This window comes from Mobula hypostoma, chromosome 17 (assembly GCF_963921235.1).
Source record: "Mobula hypostoma chromosome 17, sMobHyp1.1, whole genome shotgun sequence".
Taxonomy (NCBI): Eukaryota; Metazoa; Chordata; class Chondrichthyes; order Myliobatiformes; family Myliobatidae; genus Mobula; species Mobula hypostoma.
In genome coordinates, this window is record NC_086113.1 from 52,617,442 (window position 1) to 52,637,518 (window position 20,077).

A 20,077-nucleotide genomic window follows, 5' to 3' on the forward strand; every position below is an offset into this window, starting at 1 on the left:
ACTTGTGTGTTACCCTTGTTTGGGTGTGGTAGTTAACTGAAGAAAGGCACCCCTGTGGCAAATCACTGTTGGGAGTTATTTCGTATGTCGCGGAACTGGCTAAGTGGCTATCACGTTGTGTTTGGGGTTGGTTCCCTTGAAGAGGGTCCCCTTAGTGATAAGCTACTGTTGCTGATAATCCATATGTGGATTCTGTTTGAGTACCCTGTGGCCATCACTTTGGAATGACCCGTAGCCGAATTCAGGTATGGTACCACTTGTGTTGAAGGGATATCTGTTGAAGATCACTGTCGCTGATACTTCGTGTGTGGCGTGGAACAACTTCGGAGATAATACCTAGTACTATTGTTATTTTGTATTGCTGTCCTGGAGTCTGTGGAACATCGACGTAATTGCCTTCTCTCGACATTTACCCTGGATTACAAATATCTCTCTCTCTCCATCAATACCACGAACTAAACTGCACTTTACTCACTGTAAGACTATCTATTTACCCCTAGACTTGAAGAAGCTTGGTTTCTATATATCCACACTTACATACATTTAATCTCTACTAACCTGTTTGATATATCTGAACTTATATGACCGTATTGCGTAGTTACTAATAAATAGTATTAGTGAATAGCAATACCAGTCTCCAAAGTCTGTTCTATTTCTGCTGGTTCTTTAACGTCATGGGGTATGTGACAGAGGGCAAGCTGTTGCCCATGTAGCAGGTTCCCCCTCTCCACACTGCTGATAAATCCGAAGGAAACACAGAGATCAATACAACTTGGCACCAGTGCTGCAGTAGTTACCAATTTACGTTAAACTCAACGCACAATTGCCCTAGGGATACCAGCTCTGGATTTTTCCTCAGGGTTTACTCCCAGAGCCTTCCCCATGAGTGGGTACAGCCACAAAGCAGTGGAGGTTTGAGATCAGAGCTCTCCTTCTGCTGGATGAGCTGCCAACCACAGCTGATGAACCCCACCTGCCCAAAGCAACTGGTTTTAGGCACCAGTAACCAGCCTTTGCCCACTAGAAACCGTTCTGTCAGGCTAGTAGCCAAGCTACATGTGATGGCCAGGAGCTGAATTTGGTTGTCAGAGGCTACTTGAGATGCACGCCAGTAAGGGCATTTAGTGGATAGCGAGACCTTATCCTCACTGGCTATAACAACCTAAGGAAACAATTCTCTTTACTTCACTGTAATACTAATACATTCAGTTTTAGCTTCTCAAACTGCAGGCTGAATTCTATCATATTATGATCATTGTTCGTTACATAATACTCGATCCAGAACTGCTGCTCCCTTAGTGGGCTCAACCATAAGCTGCACTAAAAAACCATCTTGTAGGCATTTGACAAATTCCTTCTTTTGGGTCCAACACCAACTTGATTTTCCCAATCCAGCTGCATACTGAAATCCCCCATTGACATTCATAACATTGCCTTCCTTACGTCCCCCATTGTAACTTCTAGCCCACATCCAGGATACCGTTCAAAGGCCTGTACATACCTTCTTTGCAGTTCCTTAATTCTATCCACAATTATCCATCTTCCAATCCTATATCATCTCTGAGGACTTGACTCTATTTTTTTTTAACCAAGAGCCACCTATCCCCTCTGCCTATTCTTTTGAAACAATGTGTATCCCTGAATGTTAAGCTCTTTTCAGCCACAAGTTAGAGATGTCCACAACATCATATCTGCCAATATCTAACTGTGCTAAAAGATCTGTATACTGCATGTATTCAAATATAACATCTTTAGTCTTGCATTCATCACCGTTTTAGATTTGGCGTCGTTACACTTTAACTCATCCCACTGACTGCAATTTTGCCCTATCATCTGCCTGTCCTTCCTCACAGTCTCACTACACAATGCATCTAGTCATATACAACTGCCCACCCTCAGCCCTAACACTCTGGTTCCCATCCCAGAGCTACACAAAGCATTTAAAATCTCCCCAACGGCTCTAGCAAACCTGCCCACAAAGCTATTGGTCCCTCTCACGTTCAGGTGTAACAGGTCATACCTTCCCTAGAATAGATCCCAATGATCCAGAAATCTGAAACTCTGCTCCCTGCACAAGTTCCTCAGCCACACATTCATCTGCCAAATCTTCCTATTCTCACCCTCACTGGTGCATGACACAGGCAGCAATTCAGAGATTCTACCCTGGAGGTCCTGTTTTCCATCTTGCTGCCTAACTTCTTACATTCACTCCTCAGGTCTACCTCCCTTTTTTCTACCTTTGTCATTGGTACCAATATGTACCATGACCTCCGGCTGTGCGCCCTCCCAGAATGCCGTGGACCTGATCCCAGACATCCTTGACCTGGCACCTGTCAATCCCAACCAACGGCACTCTTCTCTAACCAATGATTTTACTCCCTAGTCACTGCCTGAGGACAATCTCGGTGGGTCACAGCCTTAGAATGCCGTCTGGCCCCAAAATGACCCCAATTCATTAACCTCTCTGGAGTTATAATTGTCTATCACCTCCACATTATCAAGTCTACTCGTGAGCTAAGCCCTCTCCCGTTGAAGTGTGCACGCATACATGCATTACTTTGTGAATCCCAGTTGTTAATAGTCATGCATTCAACTTCAAGCTCTGCTGCTCCCTCTCCAAATGTACAGAATTATTTTACAGCCAACTTTATAGTCACCCGTTCTAAAATCTCTCAGCACAATGTCATTTTTGACTTCTGATGGTCATGAGAAGCATTTTGGACATTAAAGAAATGTTGTGAGCACTCCAAGGCTTCCTCAGTGCTGCCGTACAATTGGACATGAGCACTTAAATCACAAGATCACAAGACAAAGGAGCAGAAGTAGGCCATTCAGTCCGAGTCTGCTCTGCTACTCCACCATGATCTAAACTATTCTCCCATCTAGTTCCAATTTCCGGCTTTTCCCCCATATCCCTTGATACCCTGACTAATTAGATACCTATCAATCTCCTCCTTAAACACCCTCAATGATCGGGCCTCCACAGCTGTATGTGGCAATGAATTCCATAAATCCATGACCCTCTGGCTAAAAAAATTTCTCCTCATCTCTGTTTCAAATGGGTACCCTCTAATTCTAAGACTGTGGCTTCTTGTCCTGGACTCACCCACCAAGGGAAACAACCTTTCCACATCTACTCTGTCCAAATCTTTCAACATTCGAAATGTTTCCATGAGATCCCCTCTCATTCTTCTATACTCTAATGAATACAGTCCAAGAGCCAACAAACGCTCCTCATATGTTAGCCCCTGCATTCCAGGAATCATCCTCGTAAATCTTCTCTGAACTCTCTCCAACATCAGAACATCCCTTCTAAGATAGGGGGCCCAAAACTGCACACAGTATTCCAAATGAGGTCTCACCACTGCCCCATAGAGCCTCTTCAACACCTCCTTACTCTAATACACTATTCCCCTTGAAATGAATGCCAACATAGCATTCACTTTCCTTACTGCCGATCCAACTTGGTGGTCAACCTTTAGGGTATCCTGCACGAGGACCACCAAGTCCCTTTGCACTTCCGATTTTTGAATTTTCTCCCCATCTAAATAATAATCTTCCTGATTACTTCTTCTTCCAAAATGTACAACCGTACATTTCTCAACATTGTATCTCATCTGCCATTTCTTTGCCCACTCTTCTAAACTGACCAAGTCTCTCTGCAACATTTCCATTTCTTCAACACTTCCTGCTCCTCCACCTGTTTTGGTGTCATCTGCAAACATAGCCACAAAACCATTTAATCCATAATCTAAATCATCGATATACATTGTAAAAAGAAGCCGCCCCAACACCGACCCCTGCGGAACACCACTAGTAACCGGCAACCAATCAGAATAGGATCCCTTTATTCCCACCCTTTGCTTTCTGCCTATCAGCCAATGCTCCACCCATTCCATTATCTTTCCTGTAATTCCATGGGCTCTCATCTTATTAAGCAGCCTCTTATGCAGCACATTATCGAAGGCCTTTTGAAAATCCAAATACACAACATCCACAGCCTCTCCCTTATCAATTTTATTTGATATTACCTTAAAAAATTCCAATAGGTTGGTGAGGCAGGAACTTCCCTTCATGAAACCATGCTGGCTTGGGCCTATCTTGTCATGCACCTCGAGGTATTTCATAACCTCACCCTTGAGGATTGACTCCAATAACTTGCCAACCACCGATGTCAGACTAACAGATTTGTAATTTTCCTTTTGCTGCCTCCCTCCTTTTTTAAACAGCGGAACTACATTTGCGACCTTCCAGTCCTCCGGAACCAGGCCAGAGTCTATTGATTCCTGGAAGATCATTTCCAATGCCTCCACAATCTCCAAAGCCACCTCCTTCAGAACCCGTGGGTGCACCTCATCCGGTCCGGGAGACTTAGTCCATTTAGCTTCCCAAGCACTTTGTCTGTAGTAATCTTTACGGTACCTATTTCTATTCCTGAGACCTCAGGCTATCAGGTATGTTGCTAATGTCTTCCACTGTGAAGACTGATGCAAAATACTCATTTAGTTCCTCTGCCATCTCTTTGTTACCCATTATAATTTCTCCAGCATCATTTTCAATCAGTCCTATATCTACCCCGTCACACTTTTACTCTCATATATTTAAAAAAACTCTTAGTATCCTTTTTAATGTTAATTGCCAACTTCCTTTCATAATTCATCTTTTCTTTCCTAATGATTTTCTTAGTTTCCTTCTGTAAGTTTTTAAAAAGTCGTCCAGTCCTCAGTTTTCCCACTAATTTTTGCTTCCTTGTACGTTGTCTCTTTTGCTTTTATTTTAGCCTTAACCTCTCTCGTTAGCCACATTTGTGCCATTTTTCCATTCACAATTTTCTTTGGAATATATTTTTCCTGCATTTTCCTTACTTCTTGTAGGAACTTCATCCAATTCTGCTCTACCGCCTCTCCATCTAGCTTACTTTTCCAATCTACTTGAGCCAGTTCCTCTCTCATACCACTGTAATTTCCTTTGTTCCACTGAAATATCGATACACCTGATACCAACCTCTCCTTTTCAAATTTGAAACTGAACTCAGTCATGTTATGATCACTACTTCCAAGGGGTTCCATTACCTCCAGCTCCCTAATCGCCTCAGGTTCGTTACACAGCACCCAGTCCAAAATAGCCAATCCCCTGGTAGGCTTATGGACAAGCTGCTCCAAAAAGCCATCCCATAGGCATTCTACAAACTCCCTCTCCTGAGATCCAGTACCTTCCTGACTTTCCCAATCCGCTTTGATATTAAAATCCCCCATAATTTTCTTGACATTTTCCTTCTGACACACTTTTTCTATTTCCACCTGTAACTTGTAGTCCACATCCTGACTGCTGTTTGAAGGCCTGTATATAACTGCTATTAGTGTCTTTTTATCCTTGCCATTTCTTAACTCGACCCATAAGGTTTCTACCTCTTCGGATCCTATGTCCCTTCTTTCTAGTGATTTGATATCGTTGTTTACCATCAGGGCCACGCCACCCCCTTTACCTACCTTCCTATCTTTCCTATACAGTGTGTATCCTTGGACATTCAGCCCCTGATCACATCTATCATTTAGCCATGACTCAGTGATGGCCACAATGTCATATCTTTTAACCTGTAGCTGTACAAGGTCATCCACTTTATTTCTAATGCTGCGTGCATTTAAGTACACTACATTTAGATCAGTATCTGTTACCGAGTTTGCTATATTTCTATCGCACAGCAAATCTATTCACCTGCCTGTCCTTCTTGACATCTTTGCTGCACAGTATCTTTGACTTATTTCGATTTTCCTCTTCCTCAACCCTAACACCCTGGTTTCCTCCCCCCTGCCAACTTAGTTGAAACCCTCCCTAACAGCTATATTAAACAATCCCGCTAGGATATTAGTACCCTTTGAGTTCAGGTGTAACCCATCGTTTTTGTACAAGTCATACCTCCCCCAAAATAGATCCCAATGATCCAAGAATTTGAAGCCCTGCCCCCTGCACCAGTTACTTATCCACACATTCATCTGTTTAATTCTGCTATTCTTACCTTCATTAGCGTGTGGCTCAGGCAGTAATCCTGAGATTATTACTCTGGAGGTCCAGTTTTTCAATTTTCTCCCTAGCTCCCAGTAATGTTACTTCAGGACCTCCTCTCTTTTTCTGTCTATGTCACTGGCACCAACATGTACCAAGACATCTGGCTGCTCGCCCTCTCTCCTCAGAATACTCCGGACCTGATCTGAGACATCCCATACTCTGGCACCAGGGTTAAGTACTAAGGTCGGGTTAGGAAGCTGCACATACAATATACAATAGCCCAAATAAATTCTGACACCTACAGTCCACATTAATACCAACTCCTTACTCCAAAGGAGCACTTACCTCATAGAAACAGACCAACAGCCTGTACATCAGTGCTACAGCCATCATTTTCTGAAGGTCTTCCAGAGAGGTGTCTTCATCAATTTCTTCAATTATGTAATTGAGTGCAAACTTAGAAAGATCTCTGCACATCACAACATAAAATGGTATGTCAACAACCACATACGACACGATCTAAACAATTAGAAATTCAAATCAACGTAGCTGTTAATTCCTCTACAATTATAATATGGCAAGGTGCTTTAATAGCTGTTAGTTTTAGTTTTGGTATAATCTACGGGAATACAGGATTTGACAACACAAATTTTGATTGCTTTGAAATACATTAACAAGTTAAAGATTATTACTTCACAGTGTTATTAATGATCATTATCCACAAACCATATCCACATTTACTTTCCAAGTTAGTTTGAACAAAGTTTTAGTGTTGCCCAGTATCACGGCATCTTTTAATCTCAAGTTAACCACCAGTTAACAAATAATTTTAATGTCCAGTTAACCACCAGTTAATAATTTTAATCTCAAGTTACCCACCAGTTAACAAATAATTTTAATGTCCAGTTAACCACCAGTTAACAAATAATTTTAATCTCAAGTTAACCACCAGTTAACAAATAATTTTAATGTCCAGTTAACCACCAGTTAACAAATAATTTTAATCTCAAGTTAACCACCAGTTAACAAATAATTTTAATGTCCAGTTAACCACCAGCTAACAAATAATTTTGATCAGGAAAAAAGAAAGAATCATAAAGTGGGTAATTATCTGGCATATGTCGTTAGACTTGTCCTGCAGCAGCAGTACAGCACAAGACAAAAGATATTGTAAGTTACCATGAACAATATGAAAGATGAACAGTAAATAGTGTTCATGGACCAGAGATCTGACGGTGGAGGGAAGAAGCTGTTCCTAAAATATTGAATGTGGGTCTCAAACTCCTGTACCTCCTCCCCAATGGCAGTAACAGGAAGAGGATGTGTCCTGAATGGTGAGGGTCCTTAATGATCGATGCAGCCTTCCTGGAGGCACCTCGTGAAGATGTCTTCAGTGGTGGAGGAGCTTTGTGACTGTGATAGGGCCCGCTAAGCTCTCAAACCTCTGCAGCCCCTGACGATCCTGTGCATTACAGCCTCCCACCAGCCAATGTTTTCTCCATTATACATCTTTAGAAATGTTCTGAAGTCTCTGGTGACTACTAACTCTCCCCAAACTCTTAGAGAAGTATCACTACTGGCATGCCTTCTTCAATGTATTGGGGACCCAGGATAGATCCTCTAAGATGCTGCTGCTCAGAAACTTGAAGCTGCTCACCCTTTACACTGTGTTCCCTTGACAACTACTTCCTTAAGTCCCCAACCAACTCCTTCGTTTTGCTGACGTTGAATACAAGTTTGTTGTGGTGACACCACTCAACCAGCTGATCTATCTTGCACCTGTATGCCTCTCATTGCCATTTGAAATTCTATTAATATCAGCGAATGTATAGCTGGGGTTTGAGCTGTGCCTAATCGCACAGTCATGAGTGTAGAGAGTGCACAGCAGTGGGCCAAACACAAAGATGAAGCTGTGTTGACTGTTAGTGAGGAGATGATGCTATTACTGATCCACACTGACTGATCTCCCAATGAGGGAGACGAAGAACTGTCCCCCTCATTGTGGGGATGGAACTGGACTCTCTGACCGTGATGTCTGAAAAGAGGATGCTGTCCAAGTTTCATGCCATCTTGGACAATGTTTCCCATCCACTACATAATGTACTGGTTGGGCACAGGAGTACATTCAGCCAGAGACTCATTCCACCGAGACGCAACACAGAGCATCATAGGAAGTCATTCCTGCCTATGGCCATCAAACTTTACAACTCCTCCCTTGGAGGGTCAGACACCCTGAGCCAATAGGCTGGTCCTGGACTTATTTCCTGGCATAATTTACATATTACTATTTAATTATTTATGGTTTTATATTGCTATAGTTATACTCTATTCTTGGTTGATGCAACTGTAACGAAAACTAATTTCCCTTGGGATCAATAAAGTATGACTATGATCTAGGTGCAGAGGGAGGTACAGAGGCCAGGGTTTTGAAATGTATTGATTAGTAATGAGCGGATGATGCCATTGAACGCTGAGTTGTAATCAATAATCAGCAGCCTGACATACGTACTGCTGTTATTCAGGTGTTCCAAAGCTGAGTGCAGAGCCAGTGAGATTGCATCCGCTGTAGGCCTGTCGTGGTGGTAAGCAAACTGCAGCAGGTCCAGGCCGGGCAGGAGTTAATTATGGCCATGACCAACTTCTCAAAGCACTTCTTCATAGTTAATGTGAGTGCTACCGAGTGATAGTTGTTGAAGCAGCTCACCCAGATCTTCTTGGGCACCAGTATGATTTATGCCCTTTTGAAAGAGGTGGTAACTTGCCACAGTAAAATGAGAGCATGAAGCTACCCTGGAACATTCCCACCAGGTACACCATCGAGGCCCACCTCCTTCCAAGGACTCACCCTCTTGAAGGACATTGACATTGGTCAAGGAGAGAGCAAAGAGTTGCCAGAATCTGGGAGAATTCCCACAGGTGTAGTTTTATTGAGGGGTTTAAGATGGCGCTGGTGAGGCTCAGTGACTTCTACCCAGAGGTTAATGAAAGAAGGAAAACACTTAATCACTTTTTCTGGTAAACGATCATCGCAAGCAATAGCACACAACTTTGGATCTGGAGGCAATTCGAAGCAGCAGAACTGAGGTGAGAACAGGCAGCAGGTCCATCACCGAGAGCAAAAACCAATCGATTTAAGTGCCAGGCCAAATCGGAAAGTTCAGGTAAAGCCGAATTGAGGTGACAGGGTCCAGGCCCCAGAGCATAATGAAACAACTGAACCCAATGTTTGGACAACAATTTAGGTGCCGGGCCTAATTCAAAAGGTCAGGGCGTCGGCACCTGAGGTGAGGATCATCTCACTGCTCCACTCTGAACAAAGGGTCTGGGAACAGGACTCTCTTTGTGGACTTCAGTTAAGAAGGCTATTTGCTTGTGTTTATTGTTTGCATGTTTTTTTTTTCCCCCTCTCTGCACATTGGGTGTTTGGCATTTTTTTTTAAATAGGTTTCTTTTGAGGCTACCTGTTAGGAGACAAATCTCAAGGTTGTATAATGTATACACCCTTTGATAATCAATGTACTTTGAACTCTATTCTCCCTTTCAAAGTATGCATAAAAGACGTTAAGCTTATTGAGTGAAGCATCATTGCCATTTATGCTGTTCGGTTTTGCCGTAAATGAGTAATGGAATGCTAATTCTCCCACAGCTATCATGCAGCCGATTGTGTTTCCAACTTCACACAATTGCGTTCTCACTCTCATAATGGCCTTCCATAGGTTGCACCTGGACTACTTGTAGGATTCAGGATTGCTAGTTTCGAATTCCACAGATCTAGCCCTCGGCCGACTGTGAATGTCCCAATTCATCCGGAGATCCTGGTTTGAGTATGCTCAGCATGCTCTCGATGGCACATGCTCATCCACACAGGTCCTGAAGTCAGTAACGACTGCTGCATATCCAGGGATTAGTCGTCACAGCTGAATGAATATGGTCCAGTCCCCCATGTCAAAGCAGTCTTGTAAACACTCTTCTGCCTCCCTTGACCAAACCTTCATGGTTCTTAGCACTGGTGCTGTACGGTAGGATCAGAATCCATCTGTCGTGAAATTTGTTAAACCAGCAGCAGTGCAATGCAATACATGATAATATTGAAAGAAAAAATATTAGATTAAAAAGTGCAAAACAAATAATAAAAAAGGCAGGTAGTGTTCATGGGCTCAATGTCCATTTAGGAATCAGATGGCAGAGGGGGAAAAAGTTGTTCCTGAATTGCTGAGTGTGAACTTCCAGGCTTCTTTACGTCCTTCCTGACAGTAACAATAAGAAGAGGGCATGCCCCTGGGTGACGTGGGTCCTTAATAATGGACGCTGCCTTTCTGAGGCACTGCTCTTTGAAGATGTCTTGGGTACTATGGAGGCGAGTAAACAAGATGAAGTTGACTAATTTTACAACTTCCTGTAGCCTCTTTCAGTCTTTTGCAATAACTTCCCTCCCCCCTAATAACGGACAGTGCTGAAGCCTGTCAGACTGCTCTCTACTGTACATCTATAGAAGTTTGAGTGTTTAAGGTGATAAACCAAATCTCAAACTTGTAATGAAATATAGCTGCTGTCCTGCCTTCGCTATAAATGCATCGAAATGTTAGGACTAGGTTAGATCCTCAGAGATCTTGACACCCAGGAACTTGAAGTTGCTCACTCTCTCCACTTCTATGAGGATTGGTTTGTGTTCATCTTACCCTTCCTGAAGTCCACAATCAGCTCTTTCATCCTACTGATGTTGAATGCAAGGCTGTTGCTGCAGCACCACTCAACTAGCTGGCATATCTCACTTCTGTAAGCACGCTCATCTCCATCTGAGATTCTACCAACGATGGCTGTATCATCTGCAAACTTCTAGATGGTATTTGAGCTATACCTAGCCACAGTCATGCGCCAGTTGTGCATACAGCCTGTTACAGTTGTTCCGATAGGATTCTTACTTTTCTCTTCTTACTTTTTAAACTTACGTTATTTTTTGTATTTTTTTCCACGGTAGCACATCAAAGCTGCACCCTCTCTAACATGCTGGTAGAGAGAGTTTTATTTGGGTTTTTAGCGCTGGAAATAGTTACATCCCGACAGGCGGGACAGAAGCATGGTCGCATTGTTCATTCCCGGGACCAGCTTGCGCTAATGCCGGCCGGTTTAGCGAACAGAGCGGCGGACACCCCTGCTGAAATCTGGAGGAAAACACATAGAGGATGCAGAGGGGAATCACAAAGTCGAGGAAAGAGGACCGGGTCGAGACAACAGAGACTTATAGAGAAGAGGAGTTCGGTGGGTAATAAAATGGATGAGCTCACGGCGCTATCCAGGCGTCAGAGAACATTTCGGGAGTGCAGTGTTATGTGTTTCACTGGAATGGGGCCTCACGAGGACATATCCGATCAAAACTTTTCCATTTACGGCTTCCAGACCGTTCCAGCTGACCGGAAGTGCACTGAGAGCAGTAAGCGTAAAGGAGTTGAGTGCTTACTGATCTGGTTAACAACGGATGGTGCAAGCCGGGTCATATTATGATCGAGGAATGTGTTTGTAGACCGGATATTGAACTTTTTACTGTTGAACTTCAGCCATATTCCACCGAGATTCAACACTGGGCGGCACGGGAGGTCAATCCTGCCTGTGGTCATCGAATGTGCAGCTCCTCCCATGGAGGGTCAGACACCCTGAGAAAATAGTCTGGTCCTGGACTTATTTTCCATCTGGCATAGTTTGCCTTTTGTTGTTTGATTGTTTATGGTTTTTGTATTGCTGTATTTCTCTATTCTTGGTTGGTGCGGCTGTAACGAAACCCAATTTCCCTCGGGATCAATAAAGTATATCTATCATAGAGAGAGTAAAGCAGTAGGCTAAGCACTGGAGTAGTTCTGCCAGGTGACTGGTTTGCCAAAGTGCAGGTGTGGGATGACACAGTAAGTGTTTTTGATGACAGTGTAACAGTGATTAAGTGCGTTGGCTCACCTGCTTCCACAGGTAACATGTTGCTGATGGTCTGTCAAAGACCAAGCTGGCCTGGTTGAAGTCCCCTGCAAAGACTGTGGAGGCATCAGGGTGTGCCATCTTGTGACTGTTGTTCAGTGCTCAGCTTTTCCAGTGCCAGCCTGACACCTGCCAGGGGTGCAACGTACACTGCAACCAGATGACAGCAGAAAACTTCCTCCACTTATAAAATAGGCAACATTGCACCGACAGATGTTCCAGGTCAGGGGAGCAGGACCGCCAGATATGTGTGCACCACAGTGAGTTAATCATGAAGCAAACACTGCCTCCTCTGCCTTTGCCTGACACCGCCATCCAGTCGCTGTGGTAGGTGAAGTCCTCAGGATGGAGAATTGTGTCTAGGAGCTGAGGGTGAGCCATGTCTCTCTGAAGCACAGAAAGGAACAGACCCTGCTTGGCCCTTTGGTACAGCAGTCTTGCTCAGATATTCAGTTTTATTATCCAGAGACTACATTACCTAGGGCGACAGTAGAGAGGAAGGCTTTAGGACCCTGCAGGCCTTCCCAGCAGCCATATTTCCTGAGACATTCCTGAGTCTCCAGGTGGGATACTCACTGTGGGTGCTTTGCAGTCCTCGATCTGGTTCTGAAGATTTTAGCTACAGTAGTCATAAACTCAAAACACTAGATTTCTTTGGAAGCTGCACACAAAGAGTCATAATTCTCTAGGCTAAATCTGAATTTAGGTGATTGAATAATTAAATATTACTAAGGAGAGAATAGTTTCAACTATTAGCAAAGCACAGACTTGCAAGTCCCAGGTTAGTTATCACATTGGATGACATTACGCACAATAGATGACCACGTGTTTCAGCAGACTGCTCTCTCTAGAGATCCAATGGAGTTTTACAGATTGATACACACAACCACACTACAGGTTATAATGCACCAAACTGAATTCCTACTGATCAGCCCAGGACCAACCCATAATGGTATCACAAAGCATTATTGCTTAGTGTAACAAGAATCATTAGCCTTATTACACCAACAACGTTCCTTACAGTAATAACAGATGACATCAGCATCAACAAACGGAGCCCTACAAGATTAATACAAACTGCAGAGCCTGCACGGAGTTCTGAAGAACATATTCTCAGGCTTTTTAAAGATTTGCTTCCCTCCCCCCCAACAAAAAAAAACAGATTTTAGTAGTGCCTGCAGAGTTACACAAAGTTACACAGAATGTTTGTTTTCATCTGGTGACTTCAGTAAATTAAACAGAAGAATGAGACAGAGTGCAAAAAAAAGTGCTACAAAATTACACAACTTCAGTGGTGGTGTAGCTCATTAGTTTCACTTAAATCTGGATGCAGTTCAGCAAGACTCCCCAAATCAGCAATTATTTACGAATGACACATCACCAATTACTCCCTGTGCTTTCTGTCTCATACATCTGATGTTCCACCTAATTAGGCTAGCAAAGCATGCAACAATTATAAGCAACGCACAGGATTAGTAATGAACACATTCACTTACAACTTTCCGTATAACGCCAGATCTCCAATGACAAAGCATCAGCAAGGCTTGAGGGAACTCCAGATCATATTATACTCCAATTTCATGTCTCTTGGCTTAACTCAGTTAACATTTACTGGCAGCACCTCTCAGAGATCGTTCCCATTGGATTTTAACCCATTGTTTATATACAAAAACTGCACAGAAGTACAGCACTTTTATTTAAATGAGTGTATAACTTACTTGATCCCGCAGATGTGCATCACTGTCAGCACCACAACAGCTTTCAATAGGAAAAGGATTAGAAAATCCACCATCTCTGCAAGGAATCGATGCATCAGTGACGGGATAGTATACTCGCGTCCTGTCGGGGGAAAGAAAAGGCTCACTTTTGTAACCATTTTAATTGGGAGAAAGCACATCTAAAATATGTAAGTGTGAATGGGAACTTCCTAGGCTGCACCAAGAACACAGCTCTCCTGATCACACCAACTCTCTTATCTTGTGATACTTAACCCCCATACGTGTTCGTCCATCGTCAACGTCAATGAGGACCTTGACACCATTACGGTGTCGAGACTAGCGTGTGATTTGAATTTAAGTGAGGGAGACTTGCACAGCGTCAGCCTCACTCTCTCTTCCCAATTCCCATCTGGATCCAGTGGCAAGACAGAGTCGAGACGGCTGGAGATGGGACTAGGAGCAGTGGATGACCAGGATGTCTTCTGTATCTTGTCCTGCTCTACCACCCTTACAAACAGGTAGGGATATACTACTAACTTTATATAAAAATAGCAGTGACAGTTGGTGGAAAGAGCTGACGATCAAATAATCTAGATTGTCATCAATATCAGTTGTGCCCAACATATAGACTTCTCCCTTCTAATTTACTCCCTGTGGGGAATAAGTTCAGATGGGCATCTCCAATTTAATAGAACTGCTCAAGGTTAATTACAGCTGATTGTAGACTTCTGGAACCCAGTTAAATGAAGATTCCACAAAATCAACACATTCTCTCACTTACTTTGAAACAGTTATTTCTTTGAAGAAACATTGCAACTGAGGTGGTGTAGGAGACCGCAAAGCTGATTCGATGTAGTTGGGCTGTGCATCAAGAAATACTAATGAAACTCAAGTTTTATGCTCATGAAAGTTGTTAAAAAGAATATCTCCCTTGAGTACTGACGGTGTCTGTTATTGTTTCAAAATGAGCTCTAAAACCAGGACAGTAACAGGTGAATTGAAGAGGTAGACAAAGTGCTGAAAGTTGAGAGGAAGCTAGGTAGCTCTTTCTTTTGACATGCTATATATAATAGGCTTCATCTTTCATGTTTTCTACAATAGACCAAATCAGTCATACAGCACGAAAGTGGATTCTTTAGCCTTTTAAATCCACACCAACTATCCTACTTTGAACTAACCCCACTACATATCCCTATCAACTTTTCAAGAAGCTGGAGCACCCATTGTCTCAGGGAAAGCATGCAAGCTCGACGTATGGCAGAGGCCAGGTTGAAAGCCTGATCAATGAAGCTTGAGACACTAACTCCACGTGGTCTCTCGCTTCCGCATTCATTTGAAGCTTTAAAATGGAATGCTAAAGGAGGCCCAATCGCCAACTGCGGCAAGTATAAGCAGTAGATGAAATTTAATTTCTGCTGTTGTCCAAGTTCACTCAGAGGGCTGCGAAGTGTGTGGAACGAGCTGCCAGCGCAAGTGGTGCATGCAAACTCGAAATCTGGATAGGAACATGTATGGTAGGGGTATGGAGGGCTATGGTCTTGGTGCAGGTCGATGGAAATAGGCAGTTTAAATGGCTCGGCATGAACTAGACAGGCCAAAGGGGCTGTTACTGTGTTGTACTCTATGTCTCTAAAAAGGTTAGCAGACCCAGGTGCGAAATGACCTTCAGTTGTTCCTTTTTTTTTGGTAGGCTTACTAACCTGTTCAGTTTTGATTCTTCATGACTTTGATGACTGAATGGTCAACTGCAACAATAATACAAGATTTTTGCCTCTAGCATTTCAAAGCATGCTAATATCCCTGGCTTTATCATAACAGCGTGTGGCGCGTAGCCAAGTGGTTAAGGCATCGATCTAGTGATCTGAAGGTCACTAGTTTGGGCCTCAGCTGAGGTAGTGTGTTGTGTCCTTGAGCAAGGCACTTAACCACACATTGCTCTGCGACGACACCGGTGCCAAGCTTTATTGGCCCTGGTGCCCTTCCTTTGAACAACATCGGTGGCGTGGAGAGGGGAGACTTGCAGCATGGGCAACTGCCAGTCTTCCATACAACCTTGCCCAGGCCTGCGCTCTGGAAACCTTCCAAGACGCAAATCCATGGTCTCATGAGACTAATGGATGCCTATATTATAACAGCAAATATTTGTGCTCATCTCTGAAATCGACTGCAGCATTAATATTTCTGCATGCATTGCTGAAGTCGGCAGTACTTCAGCACAAAGTTCCTTGCATCCATGCAAATTTAAGTTATATGCAAACTTGTGCTGTTACGAAGCATACTGAAGATACTGTATTATGCTACACACAATTCTGACATTTTATTTTACAAAAAGATGATTAAATTTACTATAAACAAGTTGCATAGATTTTTAAAATTAAATTTAAATTTGTATTAAATAGTATTAAAACTGCATTAATTTAAAGATTAAACTAAAACTGTTTTGGTTTCTGAACCACTGATTTAATGTGATAGGTAGATCAGACAGCTGGACAACATCATGGACACCAAGAGTTATACACAACTGACGCTGATGACAGTATGGGTTAGAAAAGGGAAAGTTCTTGCCACAGGAACCTTTAAGATCAGCAGTGAGTGCCATTGCTTCTCTGCTGAACTTATATTCTGTGTTTATACAAATAGACAGCAGCAGAACTAGCCCTAAAGTAAATCAAGTAGCAACTCCAGGAATGATTCACCACTTAGTAATTTGCAAAGAAATTTAACATTACTTCTAACAAGACTCCTTTACAGGACCTCTAACATCACATTTGTATAGGAATGAGAATTGCCAAAACAGGAACTAAGTTTTCTCAGTGAAAAATCTTCGAAAGTCAGTAGGTTAGGTTAACAGACACAAATTGCTGGATGAACTCAGCAGGTCAGGCAGCATCTATGGAAGTGTAGAAACAGTTGACATTTTGGGCTGAGATTCCTCTTCAGGGCTGGAAAAGAAAGGGGAACATGCCAGGATAAAAAGATTGGGGGGTGGGGGGGAAGAGAGGAAGAAGGTAAAAAAGGAGGCCACCCTCAGGGTGAAGGAACAACACCTCGTATTCCATCTGGGAAGCCTCCAGCCTGACGGCATGAATATCAATCTCTCTTTCTGGTGTTTTTTCCCTCACCCCTCCTCTCCCCCCCCCCGCCATTTTCTATTCCCCACTCTGGCCTCTTATCTCTTCTCACATGGCTATCACTACGCCCTGGTGCCCCTCCTTCTTCCCTTTACCCCACGGTCCACTCTCCTCTCATCAGATTCCTCCCTTCACTAGCCTTTAATCTTTCCCACCCACCTGGCTTCACCCATCACATTCTTGCTATCCTCTTTCTCCTCCCCCCACCTTTTTATTCTGGCAACTTCCCCCTTCCTTTACAGTCCTGAAGAAGCGTCTCAGCCCAAAACATCGACCGTTTATTCATTTCCATAGATGCAGCCTGACCTGCTGAGTTTCTCCAGCATTTTGTGTGTTGCTTTGGATTTCCACCATTGCAGAATTTCTTGTGCGCAAGTCTGGTTAATCTGTTTTTTTTCAACTCTGGGGTTCCCAACCTTGTAATGCCTTGGACCAATACTGTACCATTAAGCAAGGCGTCCGTGGAGCCCAGGATGGGAACTCCTGCATTGCATCCAATTCTATCAACCACATTTTGGGACCCAAGTCAATAGTCAGGAAAAGTTGCAAAGATGAGAAGACTTCCAGTTTCAGTACGAAGATTGAAGATGCTGATGCCTTGTTTTTAGATTTCAGAGAATCCAGTTATGATAAGCTTTTCATTAGAGCAATCAAAGTACACAGGTCTAAGGATGATTTACAGAATGGATAGTATTTTCTTAAAAACTCAGCAGGTTGGTATGATTTGGAATTTACTACTTGAAAAGAAAAGGTGGAAGCATATTTAACAGCAACTTTGAGTTTGAAAAAGACTGAAACTTTTGAACAGTAGGTATTTATGCAGGACAATAGGAAAGTGCAATGATTGGAACCTGGAAAACTGTACTCTGACCTTGTTTTCAAAGTGCTTTGCTGCATTATCTCAACAATAAAAAAAACCCTTTCTAAGCCAAAGGAATTCCATTCATTGTAACTTTGGGCCGTATACTTTGACCAATTCAAGATTTAGTTTACCAATTTTCAGTCAAACTGAGTAAGTTAAATTCACAACTCTTACCCCATAGATGTATATATGTGTATATACACATACATATCCTTAAAATTCTCCATTTAACAGTAAAGATTGTACATTAAATTAACAGTATATGCTCTGAAAGGTATTACCATCCAATTTCTAATGGTGAAGTCAAAATTACTACACATTCACCCGATCAATTAAATCATGGCTGATTTAATATCCCTCTCAATCCTATTCTCCTGCCCTGTAAAATTTGATACCCTTACTAATCAAGAACTGATCAATATTCACTTTTTGCCTTCACAGCCATCTGTGGCAATGAATTCCACAGATACACCACCCTCTGGTAAAATAAATTCCTCTGCACCTCTGTTCTAAAGGGACGTCCTTGTATCCTGAGGCTGTGCCCTCTGGTCCTAGACCCTCCCACTGAAGAAAACATCCTCACATCACTCTATCTAGGCCTTGCAATATTCGATAGGTTTTAATGAGATCCCCCCCCCCACCGAGCCATTCTTCAAACCTCCAGTGAATACAGGCCCAGAGCCATCAAACACTCTTCATGTCGACCTTTTGTTCCCAGAATCATTTGCGTGAACTTCCTCTGGACCCCCTCATCTTTTCCTAGGTGAGGAGCCCAAAACTGCTCACGACACTCCAAGTGCAGTCGTCTACCTCAGTTTTACATCCTTGCTTTTATATTCTAGACTTGTCAGAATGAACATTGTACTTGCCTTCCTTACTACCAGCTCAGAATCAGGCTGAATATCAACATCCTGAAATTTGTTAACTTAGTGGCAGTAGTACAATGTAATACATCATAAAGAAAAAAAACACATACACACACAAATAGTTATATAGTCCGAAAAGATAATGAAAAGGTAGTGAGGTAGTGTTCAGGGGTTCAATGTCCATTCATAAATTTTATTGACTATAGCACAGCATTTCACACCAACTCAACCTGCAAGTTAACCTTCAGTGAATTATAGAAAAAAGACTCCCAAGTCCCTTTGCACCTCAGATTACGATATTTTCTCCCAGTTTAGAAAATGCGACGCAGAAATTTCAGTATCTATCAACACAGCATTCAAGATAACATATTATCACCCATTGTTTCTTTTTGATCAGAAATACCTGGAGATAGACATTACAACCACGGTAGAGATTACTGTCGTAAACACGAGGAATTCTGCAAGTGCTGGAAATTCAAGCAACACACATCAAAGCTGCTGGTGAACGCAGCATCTCTAGGAAGAGGTACAGTCGACGTTTCGGGCCGAGACCCTTCCTAGAGATGCTGCCTGGCCTGCTGCGTTCACCAGCAACTTTGATGTGTGTTGCAGATTACTGTCACTGAGTTTTATTGAGACCATGTTCCTAGTATTGAGACTATGCATGAAGTATACTAGATAGATATACTTTATTAATCCCGAGGGAAATTTGATTTCGTTACAGCCGCATCAACCAAGAACAGAGCATAAATATAGCAATACACAGGCTTAAGCTTGTGTCACGCTTGGCTAGTTTTATGACATTTATACCCTGTATACACCTATGACAATAAACCTGAACTAGACCACCGTATTCCTGCAACCGTGCCTTACCTCCCGGTTGTACGTTCCCCGCCTGCTGCTGAGCATTGGCGGCTGGAGGTCTGACACCGTTGGCCGACGATGTTGCCACCTCCTGCTGTACTGGAGGCTGCTCGCCTGGGGTCTGCGCTCCCGCCGGAGCCCCGAAGTAGGGAGCAAACAGCGAAAAGGGACCGTAAGCGTTGTTGGTGCCGGGCACGGCCGCAGCAGCTCCTTCGCCCTGCCTGGCTGCAACGGCGGGGAGAGGGTAGTAAGGCGGCAGCGGGGCCATCATCATCATCCAACTCTGCCATTGCACGTAGCTGTAATACTGCCACAGCCACTCCTGCACCCGCTTGCAATACTCCCCAGCGGTGGCGGCCCCGGGGGCTGCGTTGCTGCTCCCTGCCGAGCCATGAGCAGCGGAGCAAAAGCCGCCCCCGAGCTTCCCACCGCCGCGCTGCTTCGCCATCACTCGACTGCCGAGCCCACAACTCCGCCCTCAGCCCTCGGCGCCGCGACACCCGGGCGGAGGGGAGCCCGAGTACATGAAACCTCTCACATCCGGCAGAGCGACAACTGACATCCATCTGAAAAGCTGCTTTCAAGTAGATTTAGAAATATACTAACCTGGAACAAAAAGAGCCTTTAGAATAGAACGAAGTTAGAATGGAATTAGCAGGGAGGAGA

The 20,077-nt window shown here is 43.4% G+C and overlaps 1 protein-coding gene across 1 annotated transcript in view; it reads right to left on the reverse strand.

The window, feature by feature from the left end:
- fam8a1b (family with sequence similarity 8 member A1b) overlaps window positions 1–19,866 on the reverse strand; it is a 56,237-nt gene extending 36,371 nt beyond the window's left edge. The window contains exons 1-3 of the mRNA XM_063069901.1: window positions 19,421–19,866; window positions 13,689–13,809; window positions 6,352–6,475 (exon numbers count right to left, since the gene is read on the reverse strand). Coding sequence (XP_062925971.1) covers window positions 6,352–6,475; window positions 13,689–13,809; window positions 19,421–19,859 — 684 coding nt within the window. The 5' untranslated portion in view covers window positions 19,860–19,866. The remainder of the gene's footprint in view (window positions 1–6,351; window positions 6,476–13,688; window positions 13,810–19,420) is intronic.
- Between the last annotated feature and the right edge of the window lie 211 nt (window positions 19,867–20,077).